Raw genomic sequence first — 16391 nt, forward strand, 5'->3', positions numbered from 1 at the left:
GGAGTTTGAATTAACTGCATGCAAGGTATGTAAGGTATGGGTATGGTAAGGGAGACAGACTTTTCCGAGGCGTTCCAGCTTAGTCCTCAGGGGTAGCGGCGCATTTGTGGCTGACCTCAGGTAGGAATATCTAATCCTATCTAGACTTGATTACAGATGTCCATGCGGGCGGCAGTAGCCACTTACCATCAGGTGGACTGCATGCTCGTCTGCTACTCTTATATTAAAAAATGCAAGCATGTGTGTGCATGCTTAAAGTGTTTTATTCGTAATGATAGTAATAACCAACGTGTCAATGGTTGAATTGCTAACTAATTACATATTTTGATGTCTATGAAAATAAGATTATACAGTTGCCTATGGGTGTTAGTAATAAGGGCCTGAATTTATTAACATACATATCCCCATTATTAATAATCAATCTATGCAACATTTCGCAATATATCTCCATACTAAATAATATCGAAAATTAATCTCCGGGTTGTAAAAATTGAGTAAATTTATCACAAATTATAGGCGACTAGCTGACCAAACTTTGTACCGCCTCAAAATCTATTTATCATATATATTTCATATAAAATATAGCCTATGTTACTCGTGGATAATGTAACTTTCGAATGGTGAAAGAATTTTTAATATCGGTCCAGTAGTTTTTGAACCTATTAATTACAAACAAACAAACAAAGTTTTCCTCTTTATAATATTAGTATAGATAGACTGACCATTTGACATCTGGCAGACACAAATCAAACAAGATATTGATAATCTCTCACCTGCACGGTGAGAGGTGACGGAACAGCACACAGCATCGCCAGCAGCCGCAGACACAGCGATTCGACATACGCGAGAGCGGTCTCCTCCGCTGTCAGCGTTGGGTGGTGTTGTTCCAGGACCTGGAATGTTAGGACGGTGCTTGTTAATGTTGATGGAGGAACCCTTCGTGGTTGAACGAGGTATCAATGCCACACGTGTTTCTCCCTGATATGGACAGCAGTGCTTAACAATGCCCTTAACCAGTGTTAAGCGCTGCTGTGTTCTGGTTTGAAGGGTATGATAACATTGTTTGCATTAAGGACTCTAACTTAATCCTAAGGGATAGCTACACACCTGTGGCTAACCTCAGATAGGATTGTAATCTTATCTAGGGTTGATTATAGACTTCTAAGGGTGGCAGTATTTTTTTTTATTTTTTATTTAATTCACAAAATCCACAGCTTGTAACAATCAATTTACACGCTAAACTTATAATACAGGTCTTGAAGCCAATTATGGATTTACAATATACTTATTAAGCTAAAAAACGTCACATAGTATCTACATACTATCACAATAACTGCATGAGTATTTGCTTGTCATGTCCACCATATATTTTAGCTTAGGTAGGACTAAGGACAGGGTTGATTATAGATTTCTAAGGGTGCCACCCTTAGAAATTAGTATCCACTTAAAATCACATGGACTGCCTGCATGTTTACTTGTCGTGTCCACCATATTTTTTTATTTATCCCCATATATGGTTTAAACTTTATGTTTACATTCTTTAAAATTAGAGATGCGCCGAATAGTGGTTTCACCGAATAACCGAATACCGAATAATATTTGGTTTAACTTATACCAAACGAATATTCGGCGCATCTCTATTTAAAATGGTACCTACAGTTGATAATTATTTGTTATCAACCCATTACTCTCAGACTTAGCGGAGTTTAGGGCATAGTCTACCAAGTTGGCAAAGTATAGATTATATTCTAAGAAGTTGGCAAGGCACAGTACAAGGAAGACTTCAGAAACCTTTGAGAACCTTCTTAACTCTATGGATTTAACATATGAAGTGTTGGTGGGTTCGTCTAAATTGTCGAAGTAATGTAGGCTACATTACTTCTCTTTTCAATTAATTATTTTTGAGTAGTTTATGAAATTTAAGAAGTAGGTACTTAAGTAGGTACTGAATAAATTAATTGACTTGGTATTACATGGATCTCACAACTTTTAGCAGCAGCAGAAGAACTAAGTTGTGAGACTTGCTTTTTTTACAAGTTATGTTTTTGATGGCTTTGCTCTTATAATAATTCACCTTATTATCAAACTTTTGCGCTTATTATTATCAAATTTTTGCGCTTTTAATAATGTTTTTACAAAGTTTAGACCGAAAAATGTGTAGAGTATGTCTGTATCTGTCTGTAATATCGCAGTGCCAACCTAGTGGTTAAGAAACTTGGCCTCTCGATCACAGGGGTCCAAGTTTTAAAATCCCGGCAGGCACCTCTGATTTTCAAAGTTATGTAAGTATTAGCAATTAATTATCACTTGCTTTAACGGTGAAGTAAAACATTGTGAGGAAACCTGCATACCTGAGAAAATCTTAAAAAGAAATTTTTGAAATGTATGTGAATTCTACCAATTCACACTTGGCCAGCGCGGCGGACTATGGCTTAATCCTTCTCATTCTGAGAGGAGACCCGTTCCTAGCAGTGGGACAATAATACGTTGATGATGATGATGTCTGTATGAGTTCATATCTGCATTTTTTTAAGTAATCTTAATTTTGAATAAATAATTAAAATAAGCACTGATAGCCTAGTGGTTGAAACTCTACCTCTTAATTGGAGAGTCCGAGGTTGAAAATCTCAGACACTTACCACTGAGTTTTCAACATTACATGCATATTACAAATTAATTATGACTTTCATAAATGGTAAAGGAACACATTGTAAGGAAACCTACACCTCTGAGACCTTTAAAAGTCTCAAAGGTAGGTAAAGTCTACCAACTCGTACATGATCAGCGCAGTGGACTATGGCCAAAACCCGTCATTCTAAGAGACCCGTGCCCAGCAGTGGGATAATGTGTGGACAACAATAATGCTAGTTTTAGATGTAAATGATTATGTTATGCTGCTGGCCTCGTTTACTATTATAGACATATATTGAAGGCTATATGGACGGTTTAAAATCAGTTTATCCATTATCCATAGCTAGTTTCAGATCTAGGCTAGATCAGGTTCAATCTAATCTAATCTGAGGTTGATTACAGATATCCATGTGCAGTAGGTGACAAAAGCCACTAACCATCAGGTGGACTGCACGTCCACGTCCATTGCTACATGAATATTTAAAAAAAACTTTCGTGTTAAGTGATATTCAAAGTTATTTATATTTTTAAAAACATCTGTTTCAAACATCATAATTTTAGACATGCCTACATAAATATATGTAAATAATAGTTACTTTAAATAGTGTGTAAGCTTTGTTTATATGTTATTGCTGTTAATAAGGAAAAAGAACTAGAATTTCAAATTGTTTTAGAACAAAAAATCCTTAACGCATCAAAGACAAACACTAAATGTTAAGAATACATTTGTTGTATCAATAAATATTTTAAGAAAATGTAAACAAGACAAATGTTTATAAATAAAATACGTTTTTTTCAAAAAAGCATATACTTATACTAGAGTTTATAGAGCAATGGGTATTTCGCGACACGTTCTTCAACTTCGTTAGAGGTGAGGAGACGCGCCGAACATACCTTTCTCAGGGAGTTTACGAATAGGCCGCGCCATTTCTCGGCGTTCTCGGCCTCCTGGAAGTCGTAACCACGACTCTCCTCCACCGTGGGCAACATTGCGACCGTAAACGCTGCGACGGAACCATGTAAACACTCAACAGTCACTCCAACACGTTAAATATTACCACCATTATTATATCCCTCAAAAAACAAACTCCCAGCTCCCACGCACCTCGCACTCGATAAAAACACTAAAAAATATCGCGTATGCAAAAATATCTTAGGAAAACAACACGATTCCCTAATTATAAAACAATATCTTGTAAAATATACTCAGTTCATTTGATCGGCAAAACGACGCCATTTTCAACTTATTTACTATATCTCCGTTCTACACAAATATCAATATTAAAAGGTTACTACTGCTACAACTCGCGCTCTGATTGGTGCGTATTCTCTTATGTCATTGGAATCGCTGTCCGCCATTGGTTAATCGCATTGACGTTATACAATGACGTGCAAACCGGAGCAATACGAACTGTTCTAGGAAAAATCTCGGTTCTCGTTGTGATATTTTTCGGCAATTTAAGAAATTGACAAACGACGACACTTTGCGCAAGTTTGGAAAGTGAAAATCAATACAAGACAATCATCGCAGCAAATTCGATTGGTATTGAAATATTGTCTATGAATATTAGAAAAGGGTAAAAATATTGAAAAATAAATGTGATTACGTGAATTATCACGAATCACGATAGCAAACACACAGGAGGGATTAAACTCATTATGTATGTAGACTTATTAGTCCATTGAAATGTTACATGAGCTTTCATTTGTTAGAGGACGCAATTTTTTTTTTGGGATGTGTAGGAGGACCAAAGAAGCTTAACCTTACAAGGACAAGAGTGGCGACCCCACACTTGAGGTTAAGCTTCTATGGTCCTCCCACACATGTCCCAAAAATAAAATTGCGTCCTCTAACAAATACAATATTCGGTCCTTAAATTGTAACATTTCAATGGACTATATCACAATTATAATGTTTGTACGGTATGTACATCGAAATTATAGTTATTTTTGTTAAATAGACATGGACCTTTATTCAGTACCGTCTTTACCATTAGGGCATATAGGGCCTGACCTTATATGTATAGGTTACTAAGTTACTATATTCTTTGCTTATATGTTTCCCGACTCCCGACAGGACAATATATTATTATTCGTTTATAATAATAGAAAAAATATAAGGCGTAAGTCATTCTTTTCGGTGTGTTCTAAGAATTAGCATGTGCCGAATTCCCGCAAGTCGTCAAAAGATGGCGTCCAATGTTCCTGAATCACGCTATGGAAGTTTTTTTACCATTCCTAAAAAACTCCGAGCATGGTCGCTCCTCAGGTATGCATCTCCTAGTCTGGCTAGAGATCTCTTTTTGCCAAAGCGATGACCCCAGACAAGAATACATCCCTTACCGATGGTGGCATTCCTTGGTCTCACCCCAGCCTCATAGTATCAATTTAGCTGCCTAACAACTGCCTGACTTTAATATGCAACTACTTGCTGCTAAAACCTCAAAGCCTTAGTTCATCCTGACATCTCGTGTCACCGCAGACAGAGGGTATTCCGGGATGCTTGTAAGCTAGGCGAAGATTTCTGAAGCACGAATCATTGAAGCTATTAGCGTGAAGTTAATAACGCGAATGTGCTTTACTTTGTATGAAATAAACATAAATTTCCTTAAGAACCTATAAAGACCGGAGTATTATTTTACAACGAAATATAATGTAAATAATGTATGGATAAACTTTAATATATAAGTAGTAGCAAAGAATATGTAAATCTGTAAAATACATATAAGGAAATAACAGTAAATATTCGAATAAACCAATAATCGATATTTCGTTTCAGTTGTATTAAACTTCGCGGATCATAATTTTCAACAAGGCAACATACCCTATTGCACGACTCATGATGCGAAGCATCAGAGAGTGCTTTACGATCGAAAAATTTTTTTCGCTTCATTTTGGCGGCTATTTTTATTATTATAGCCTTGATAGTTCACGGAATCAAGATATTTTGCATACTATTGTCAAGATAATTTAATGGAGATTAATTCCATACTTTTTAAAAATTGATTTACTGCAATAGAATTGGAAAAAAACACCAAAATAGGTCAAAAAATTTTCCTGTCCGTCATGTGTGAAACCTGAAAACACTGTAACTTGTGAAAAAATCCATCATTTGAGTTAATTTTTTTTTTAAATTCTAATCGACGATTGTAGGTCACTGAATGCGAATGATTAAATTTGAACGACTTAAGTTTTTTTTTCTTTTTTTTTACATTTCATAATTATGAGCATTATGAGTCGTGCACTTTTGGATTTGCCAAATATATATTACTATACTCTGGCAACATACTGTCAAGTGTCATGATTTCATACATTTAGGGTTAGACCATGAAGTTATACGTTTACCTATAACTTCATGGGTTAGACTTGGTGAAATTATCGATATAATTGTACATAATTATATTGATAGGTCATAAGGATATAGGATGATAAAAATCGATACTCAATAATAGCCAAAATTTCGTACGATATTTTCGATAATTCAAAACTTTCATAAAACTTTTATAATGGAAGAACCGTGCCCTTAGTTTGAGTTTATATTTGATCGAGTCGAGTCGAGTTCAAGCATACACATCTACATGCAGCACCACTAATCCGTTTAGGAACCCTAACTTAACTTGTTATTGTAATGTAACGAAGATTGAATTGTCGATTAATTGACATTGTGAACTCCAACGTTCATACTATGGATTATGTTTTTTCGAGAACAAAAATTGAATGTTACCAATTTTGACAATTTTTTTTACCAACTTATTCTTTTACAATTTCTAATTGGATATTTTATGTTTTTCCATACAATAGTATCGTACCCGCAATTGGGTACTTGACACTAATAACAATAAAATATGAAATATGTTAGATATGATAGCTTATAAGTAAACATAAATTATGCAGTATTTTGTTTATTTTTTAATACGTTCTAAGTATTTTAATTTTTAAAAAGAAATTTTCGATTTTTTATCTGTGGATTTTAAATCCCAAAACGGCGACAGTGCTGCCTCAAATGTCATGTGACGTCACTACATCGAAACCAAACAAGACTGAAGTATGTGTAGCGTCGAAGTTTATTTCTATATTTTCAATGTGTTGACGTCACGCTACGAAATGACACTTGACCGCCTGTTTTGGCGTAACGTTCCGTTTACCGTAATAAAAATATGTTTTTTATTAATAAATAGCCCTTTTTTCGAAAAATGATCAATGAAAGGCATATATAATACGTATATGAATTCATTAAAACAGTTTCCCAAAAAGTGTCAAGTAGCCAATTCTTTAAAATTGATAGAAATATCGATATTTTAGGATATCGAATCTTCGATATATCGTGCATCTCTAGTCCCAGTTTCATTTCACATGTTGTTGACATTTTGGTCTTTGACACTTTGACAGCCAATTGAATGATTTCAGCTCTAATAATTTGTTTTGACATCAATAAAAAATTCGTAAAAACAACATATTTGACTAGAAAACAGTGCAGAAATGTTGTGCAGATTGCTCTTAATTCTATTATTAGAGACATTAGTGTTTTGTGCCCAAGACAATAGTTTAATTACGCATAATGTAACTGAAAAACATTTTATTTATAATACGTAAGTATCTAGAAATAGGTTTTTTTGTTTACAAATAATCTCTAATTGATGTAAATGTGGTATTAGATAGACAGCACTTGAAACGCACTATTTGTATCTTTTTTCCTTCGATGTAAAACTTGTAATTTATTGCATTAAATCGTTGTAAATGATGTAGTTTATTATGAGTCATAGATTGTTTTATCTGTGCTCCGTTATCATTCTTGAGGGGAATCCCCGGTTGGCTTGAAAATTTATGAATATACTATCAGATAATACTATTCATTGTAGGCGTAGTGAGGGTGGTGAGTGGTGGTGGTGGAGAACCCTTTGTGGTTCGACTCCGGCGGCACCACCGCCACACCTATTTCTACCTAATAACAGCAGTGTTAGGCGCTGCTGTGTTCCGGTTTGAAGGGTGTGGTAAGGGAGACAGACTTTTCCGAGGCGTTCCAGCTTAGTCCTCAGGGGTAGCGGCGCATCTGTGGCCGACCTCAGGTAGGAATATCTACTCCTATCTGGGGTTGATTGCAGATGTCCTTGGGCGGCAGTAGCCACTTACCATCAGGTGGACTGCATGCACGTCTGCTACTCTTATATTATAAAAAAAAGGCACATAGCTATACTATGCATTATTTTTTTTAAGTATCTACTTATATACATATTGTATTGTAAGGCAGTGAAAGTCTTCTATTTGAAAATTGGCCTCAATGGAGGGGTCCATAGTTCAAATCCCAATCTAATTTCTCCAAAGTTATGTGCGTATTAGAAATTAAATATCACTTGCTTAAAGTAAAGGAAAACATTACGAGGACACCTGCACACTTTGGAGTTATTAAAATAAAAAGGTTCTCAAATGTTTGGGGAATCTACCAATTTGAACTTGGCCAGCTCGGTTGACTATGGCTTAAATGCCTTTGAGAGGTGGTGTGCCCAGCAGTGGGACAGTAATGGTTTGATAGGTGTACACTAGAAAGAAGCTGCATATTTCCTAGATTTCATTCCTAAGTCATCTTATAACATATAGGAATAGGTTAGGTTAGGTTAGGTTAGTGAGTGTTAGGGAGTGCTGCTATACTATACCAATGATACTATAACTATATTATTAAAAAACCTCATCAGGATTTATTTCAAAACCATCATTTAAAAACCAACTTTTAAACCTATAGCCTTTGTTTACTTTTCTAAGCAAATTAACAGAATAACAATTAAAGACAGGCAATAATAAACAATTTTACAACAATAGTGGCAGAGTTAGTTATGGGAGCTGGGCGCCGAGGAAAGAATTGAAATAGTCTATTTCGCGAACAAATTAATATGTTGTATTTTACACAACACAAATTTTACACAACTTGTAACAAAAACAAAAAATAAATGATGTGATAGGTAGAGTCACTTTCTGCGATGGAGGTGAACTGTTCCCATGGCGGACGGCCACCTGCACGAGCGACACGCCTTGTCAGCGTTGATCGTTCAGCGAAGAGAGGGTGCAGCGTAAGCACGATGCAGCGTAAGCACCGTGTAGTGCTGACGAGATGCAGCCTTAACATGTAGGACTGTTCCTTACACGTAACTAGTTCTTTACAATGTTTACAAACATCCTTTACAATGACCGGAAAAAAAATACCCGGTGTGTGACCTTTAGGGTCTTTTTATACACCCATTTAAGTTAATACTCTTATCTGACAATTAAATTCTCTATCTTCTAGTTGTTCCTAACAATATATTTCTGGTTTTCAGAGCAAGCTATGACACAGTCATAAATATAACAGTAAATGAATCAACGACACAAGTATTGGATTTTTATGAGGTAATTATATATAGGTTGTTATATCTTCAAGTAATAATTAAAATAAAGTCACGATTCTTTATGATTTTTGGTGTATATATACTAATTTTTACACTAACTCTATAAAGTAAAATTTTTCAACATTAGGTTGAAAAATTTTATGTTTGTGCCATATGTTATGGGAGTTTATAGGTTATTCTTATAAGAATAAAACAGTGTTGTTTAAAGTATGGATTATGATCCCTTAAGGAGGTGCAATAACTCTATGTAAGACATTGAAATCTCATTAAAAAAAAATCATTATGAAGAAGTTAAAATAATTCTGATTGATGGACATTTTGTATGTAATAAATTGTATACTATACAGTTATTTTATCTAATATATAAAATTCTTGTGTCACAGTTTGCGTTGCCATACTCCTCCGAAACGGCTTGACCAATTTTGATGAAATTTTTTGTGCTTATCCGGTATCTATGAGAATCGGCCAACATCTATTTTTCATCCCCCTAAATGTTAGGGGTTGTTCACCCTTAACATTTTTTTAATTTATATGACAACACAATGTTTTCCGGGTCAGCTAGTTATTAAATAAAATCAATATTTTGTAAGGATTTCATATTGGTAACATGATAAAATACACAGAAAGAGTGGTGAGTAGGGGTTGTGAAGCATTCCTATATACTAAGGGGGTTGTACTATGAAAATTATTGAGAAACACTGCATATAGAATGTAAATTATGGTGTAAAGAGGGAGATAAGAAGTTTTTATAGAGATAAATAAAATAATATAACGTTTTGTTTAGTCCTCAGAGGAATTTTTGGGCTTTCCCTCCCGAGTACATGTGGCCATCAATGATTCTGTACACGAAGATCATCCCCTCTTTGTGACTGCAGCACAGCAGATGGGTAAGAAATTTCAAATTTCAAATTTTTTTTTAAATTTTTATTTAACTTCTTTTCTTAGTTTGTATGTATGGGGGGACAAATCTTGCCACTAAAATTTAAACTAATTAACCCTTGCCAATTTAGGCTTATATATTGTATACATACATGATTGGTTTGTACGCCAATGCATGAGTATCTTACTGACGTCATTATAATTCGATGCCCCAAGATGGAAGACCAATTATTTTTCATCCTGACTTTGCACTGATATGCTAGTTTTTCGGGATTACATTTCTTTAATATTCCTTAGGTCTACTCATGCGCCTTTAATATTCCTTAATATTCCTTATGAGTAGGCACTCATAAATTAGAATTAGACCACTTTTTACACGCTTTTTATTAGCTTCACCTGTATGTTTGTAACCGACTTCTTTGGGCGCGATTTTGACCCACTTTAAACGGCCAGATTTCGTTCAAACTTTGTAGATTTATTTCACAATTATACTATTTACTGTTCCTTAATTGATTCCTAGATTCATTTAGATTTTCTACTTTTTAGTTAATTTTATCATAAAAGCGTGTTTTTTAGTTTTTTGAACTATATTTATTTCTATCGCGTTTTTGTACGTATTATTGTAAAGTCCGGCACATCCTCTCCGTTACCGCGGCAGTGAATCAATGCAGGGTTTCCTCACTAAAAAAACTTACCTTCGTGACCACGGAACCGTGCTTGGGACGATTCTACATTTGTGGGCAGATCACATGCTAAATCTCAAACGATCACTAGCTATACATTTAAATTTAAAACAAAAACAAAACTCATATTAATGTTGTATATCAATGTTATAGGAGTGTCGTCATGGGAGTTGCCACTGGTGGTGGCGACCAATCATGCGGTCCTCGTGTTCGATGATATGGCGCGGACACTATGCCCTCATGACTCTGGACCTAGTAAGTTGTATTTTAAGATAAAAACATAGGAGTGTCGCTTATGACGTCACTACCTGTCTGTTTGTTTGTTCGCATGTCCGTCAAAGCAAATGAATAGTCCTTTTTATGTAAATGTCACTGTCGTCTTAGGATACTTATAATCAGAGTCAAATACGATAGCAAATATATTGTATGTGAGTCACTGATATGTTGCTAGCCCCGAGGTCTAATTTGAAACGCTTCAGACTAGTATGTCTTCATTACCACATTCTTCAAACTGGAACACAGCAGCACTAAACTGCTGTTATGTGACAGAAATAGGTGATACGGCGGTGTGGTCGCAGTCCAACCAGTAATAGTTATACTGTTTAATTAATAAAGTCATAGAAATAAATTGCATGATAAAAATATTTAATATTAATGTGTACATGTGTAAGTGTAGTAATCAAAGGTCATCGACCCTGTCGTTTTTGCGTGACGTTCTACTAATATCTATCTTTTTAGACATCACATCCCAAGGGCGACCGACAATAACTCTGGCGACTTCGAACCCTTCGAACGTATCGCTTACGATCATGTTGAAACGGGTGAAGAATTTCTATTTACAAGTGAATAAGGTAAGTTAAACAAGTGTGTGTGTGAGAGAGAGAGACAGGGAGTGTGAGACAGAGAGAGATAGAGAATGAGAGGTAGACAGATGTTTGTTTCAAGTGAATAGGGTAAATGTGTATTACAAATACTAAAAGCAAGATATAAAAAGGGTGTAGGAGCGATTGAGCCAGTGAGAGAGAGGATGGAGAGTGAGGGAAGTAATGGGAGTAAGAAGGAGACGTGAGGAAATACAACTAAATGCCGAGTGTAATAAAACAATTGAATAGTTAATTGTATCAGGCGTTACTTTGTGGAAATCCATGCTATTAAGTTAAGATTAAAACTACTTCGCAACAATCCGCTACAAATATGTATGATGGTATATATTTTAAACCATGCGGTATGTACCACCCTCCCTCCCACAAAGGATGCATGCAGATGCAAAAATTAAAAATATACACCACCATACATACCACCACCATATGGTGGTGTACCATGCAGTATGTACCACCATATGTATGTATGTGGATTGTTGCGAAGTAGTTTTAATCTTAACTTAAAACTATTGAATTGAAAATACAGCAGATACAAAAAAAAATGCCCAACCAAATATTACATGTTCTGAAGTTATTGTTCTAAATCTATTGAATTCTACTAATTTTAGTTTATATACAGATTGGATCAAATATTGCAACCGAATCTTACATTACAGGAGGTACCCCTAAAGGTTACACCGAGTACCCCCAAATACTACTACTTCTCATTCGACAGCGACCCCTGGAACTCAACCCTGGACCATAGGAATGGACTGCTGCCTAAGTAAGTAAATAACTTATACTGACAATCTAGTATAATACAAGTAAATGTTCTAGTATACGAAGTAGTATACTTAGAAATTAAATGTAGGAGCTGGGCTACTACGAGCAAAGGATTTTCTATAGGAGGCCAATCCCAGGCCTACGACGGGGTAACGCGCTAAGAGGACTCCGGATGCGTTCCTTTAGAGATCCCGGAGTCCTCTACGCAGCGCAGAGGACGGTCGCCGGGGGGGTTGTAGTGCGGTAAAAGTCCCACATAACCCGTCGTCGCTCCCACGGCGTCGGGTACTTTTTGAAGGTTTCCCCCTCATCAACAAAAAAAAGGCCAGGTCTATAACAAACAATAGAAAAATAAGGTATAAAAAGTTTATTAGTGACTGACCGAAGTTTCGGGTTCGGGCAAAAATCGGCCGAACGTTTGGGTTAAACCGAAACATACGTTCGGGAACTTTCGGCTTGCATTCGGCTATACTCGGCCGTCTTACTATTTATTTGGCAGATGTTTTTTTTTGCCTAGTTAATGATTGAACCAATATTTATTAATAAATATAATTACTAGAAAAATACATCTATTTATTTATTTATTTATTAAAATAAATGACCAATAATATTATGACTGTTAACATACAAAATATTTTTTGGTTTTCAGATTTAACTACACAATCCCAAAGGCAGTTCTGCTGCAAATAGACTCAGATGACGATGTATGCGCTGTTGTGTCCATACAGAATAATTCCGTGAGTTTTCATTTCAATTTTAAGCTTTTTTAATCGACTTCTAAAAAGGAGTTTTGAAAATAACCTTAACAAAGCGAACATAAAAATATAAATTCTTGGGAGATAAAACGTCCGTTTCGAATGATATGAAATAATATGCCACAAAAAATGTTTATACGCGAAATATTTAAATAAACGAATGGCGGGAACTTAACTGCCAAATAAATATAAAAAAATATGTATTTTCGAAAAATTGAGGCTTTTCCTTTAGTTTGTCATTTATCATTACTTTCCAGAATTTAATCCTTATAAGCGACACTATCAGATAGGAATAATATCCTCTATATGTATCCTCTGTAGTTTTTTACAAAACGACCTCGTTCGAATTAAAAAAAAACTAATGATGTAGTTTTAGTTTTTATCAAAATCGGCCTCGTAACGCCATTCTGCATTTTTTCGCTAATCCTTATAGCTTCGGATTTGGCCCTAAAGGCCGATTTGAAAAATTCACCCTGTATACGTTTTGTTCCAGTGCCCGGTCTTTGACAATGAAAAAGATATACTCTACAAGGGCTACCACTTCACCATGATGCCCAAGGGTGGTATTACTGTCACTGTAAGTATTGGCTTAAACCATTTGTATTTATAACATAACAGAAGAGCTCAATAGGTTCTAATGTATGAGATGCTGGTCCGTTGCCGATGTTTTTAGGGTTCCGTACCTAAAGGGTAAAAACGGAACCTTATTACAAAGCCTCCCCTGTCTGTCTGTCTGTCACAGGATTATGTCTCTTGAACCGTAATAGATAGACACTTGAATTTTTACAGAGTACGTGTAATGGTGGTCGCTAACAACGGATACTAAAAATAATAATAAAATAAAATTCCTTTATTTCAGTCAACTAAAGACCCATATAATGTGTGTTAGTAACAGATTACTTATATGCTATGTTGTACCTATTATAATTCACAATTTATAACCATTTATTACATTTTTTATATTATATTATAATATTTTATATGAAATTTTCCCATGTCATTAGAATTATTAAGAATTATAATTATTTGCAATTCAGATTAAAATGTCATCCAGTTGCTATTTAATAATAATAACTTGATATAATAATAAAATAAAAAAAAACTTGACACTAAATAAATAATTAAAAATAAAATCGCTATTTATTCGCGTTTTCGCTTTATCTATTGAACTGTAATAGGTAGTTATGAAAACCACAGAACCCTCTGCCTTAGATTAACTATAATTATGTATAAGCCTATGGCGACAGCCTAGATAATATATATGCGAAGTCAGCGGTCTGGGCCACCGTATGAGACCACCTTGTAATGTTTAAGTTAGTCATTAAACCAGCCTCCAAATCGGCACTACGTGTTTTATTTAAAGATCCCTCAGTAAAATCCTGAGACAGTTTTAATACACACTGTTTACACGCTCAAATCAAAAGTAGGTAGATAGTTCCATTGTTTACAAAGTATTTATTTGTATGACTACTAACAATTATTAAAAGTCAAAAATTGTAGCTACGGAACCGCCTTGTGCGTATTCGACTCGCAGGTGGCCAATTAATGGTGAAAAATTTACTCATCATTTTTCCGAAATACCCCAGGTCAAAGGGGAAACAAGGGGGTTTCGTTAAATTAGGCAACTTTTTTTCTATGACTGAAGAACTCCTAAGAAGTATGTATTACTTGAATAAAGCCATCAAATGACCAGATTCCCGTCATTCCAGCAATCGATGTTCCCCCGGGGTTTCTACGTGGTGTTCATAGTGAAGGAGAGTGATGAGGAGTGCACCGGGGTGACCCAGGGTGCTGCGGTCAACGGCACCCAGGTCTATAGAGGGATACCTAATGGGAGGGTTAAGAATTTCAGGTATGTTTGTTATTCCCCCCTCCCTTTCCTTGAGCTCTTTGAATTTTGGTCCCCAAAACTTCTAGCACATTAAGGGGGAAGGGGGGGAGGTATGCCCCGGGCTCCCAACAATACTGGTCACCGGAATTGTACGTATTTTTGTGCGAATAAGTCTATGATATGTTTGTAATTTTGTAAAATCAAATAAACTTTTCACTGGGGGCATCCATTCAACTTTCCACCCGGGCCGCCGACGACTTTAGTCTGCGTAAAACCCCCCTGTCCACTGCCCTAAAATTAGAATTTTGTCCCCTAAGGTTAAGTCAAGTCTTGTTTTGAAGTCGCAGACCCTTTTCCGTAAACAAGGGGGACCTTTTTTCATAATATAGAAGTAGCATTTCTTTCTAATGTTTAAGTAGCAAACGAGCAAGCATGCACTCCACTTGATAGTAACTGCCGTATGGAGATCTTTAACAAACTCCATATAGAGCGAGTTCAGTCAGTCATCCACGTCCTTCCACTGAAACGCAAGAACTGCGTCACGCTAGAAAGAAGTGTGGCAGGGGTACCTAAGAAATATACTGGTTCTTTTCTATAATTCCTCTCCTCTCCTCTCCTCTCCTCTCCTCTCCTCTCCTCTCCTCTCCTCTCCTCTCCTCTCCTCTCCTCTCCTCTCCTCTCCTCTCCTCTCCTCTCCTCTCCTCTCCTCTCCTCTCCTCTCCTCTCCTCTCCTCTCCTCTCCTCTCCTCTCCTCTCCTCTCCTCTCCTCTCCTCTCCTCTCCTCTCCTCTCCTCTCCTCTCCTCTCCTCTCCTCTCCTCTCCTCTCCTCTCCTCTCCTCTCCTGTCCTGTCCTGTCCTCTCCATTGTTCAATTATCTTTTTCTTTTTTCTTAAATATGTATGACTTTTTTAACAATAAAATATTAATTTTTGTTTAGATTAAAAGTGGTAGCAGCGGTATCATACTCAGATTACATAACCGGTGCGTTGGCAACCCTGGGGCTGATGTTGTTGGTCGCGATATTGGCACCCCTGGCCGCTTACCTCAAGTTCTCCTGTAGAGGTGAGTGTTTTATACAACTATTGTGCAAAGAGTTGTTGGTCAGGTTTTTATACAACTACCTGAGTTGTACGAGGGTAATGATGCGAATCCGAATGAAGTTACATCTGTTATACTATTTCTATTTCTTTATTTTCTCGATGACAGTTCTTTGTAGTGTTGTGACCAAATAAGCAATGATATCGATCGCATATATTTGTTATATGTATTTTGAACAAAGACAAATACAACAAAGCTTACGCGGTAAGAAAAATAAGACCATGTACTGATTTAAAGTTTTTTTAAGTATAAAATGTAAATGAGTCTTTGTAACTATAAATTAAATTATTATTATTATTATTAAAACCTACTCATTTTACAACAGCTTCAAAAATTTTAAAAGAAGTAGGCATTATCAATCAAAAAATTATACGTGTAACATTTTGTAATGAAATATAATATTATAAGTATATGTAAAAGTATCCGGCAGTACTTTAGTTTCTTACATTTTGTAAAAGAAAAACGGGTCTGTTATCGTGTTACGTTTATCGTTA

General features: G+C 35.8%; 2 protein-coding genes across 2 annotated transcripts in view; one reads left to right on the forward strand and one right to left on the reverse strand.

The window, feature by feature from the left end:
• Positions 1-3867, reverse strand: part of Sos (Son of sevenless) — a 46446-nt gene extending 42579 nt beyond the window's left edge. Inside the window, exons 1-2 of the mRNA XM_073092360.1 lie at positions 3526-3867; positions 774-893 (exon numbers count right to left, since the gene is read on the reverse strand). Coding sequence (XP_072948461.1) covers positions 774-893; positions 3526-3621 — 216 coding nt within the window. The 5' untranslated portion in view covers positions 3622-3867. The remainder of the gene's footprint in view (positions 1-773; positions 894-3525) is intronic.
• A 3140-nt stretch (positions 3868-7007) lies between these two features.
• Positions 7008-16391, forward strand: part of Sir-1 (sid-1-related gene1) — a 29611-nt gene continuing 20227 nt past the window's right edge. Inside the window, exons 1-10 of the mRNA XM_073092501.1 lie at positions 7008-7220; positions 8940-9009; positions 9793-9895; positions 10724-10825; positions 11309-11421; positions 12108-12214; positions 12863-12950; positions 13462-13545; positions 14678-14820; positions 15737-15861. Coding sequence (XP_072948602.1) covers positions 7111-7220; positions 8940-9009; positions 9793-9895; positions 10724-10825; positions 11309-11421; positions 12108-12214; positions 12863-12950; positions 13462-13545; positions 14678-14820; positions 15737-15861 — 1045 coding nt within the window. The 5' untranslated portion in view covers positions 7008-7110. The remainder of the gene's footprint in view (positions 7221-8939; positions 9010-9792; positions 9896-10723; positions 10826-11308; positions 11422-12107; positions 12215-12862; positions 12951-13461; positions 13546-14677; positions 14821-15736; positions 15862-16391) is intronic.

Source organism: Epargyreus clarus, unplaced genomic scaffold, assembly GCF_041222505.1.
Source record: "Epargyreus clarus isolate Ecla_fem2 unplaced genomic scaffold, WU_Ecla_fem_2.2 ptg000036l, whole genome shotgun sequence".
NCBI lineage: Eukaryota > Metazoa > Arthropoda > Insecta > Lepidoptera > Hesperiidae > Epargyreus > Epargyreus clarus.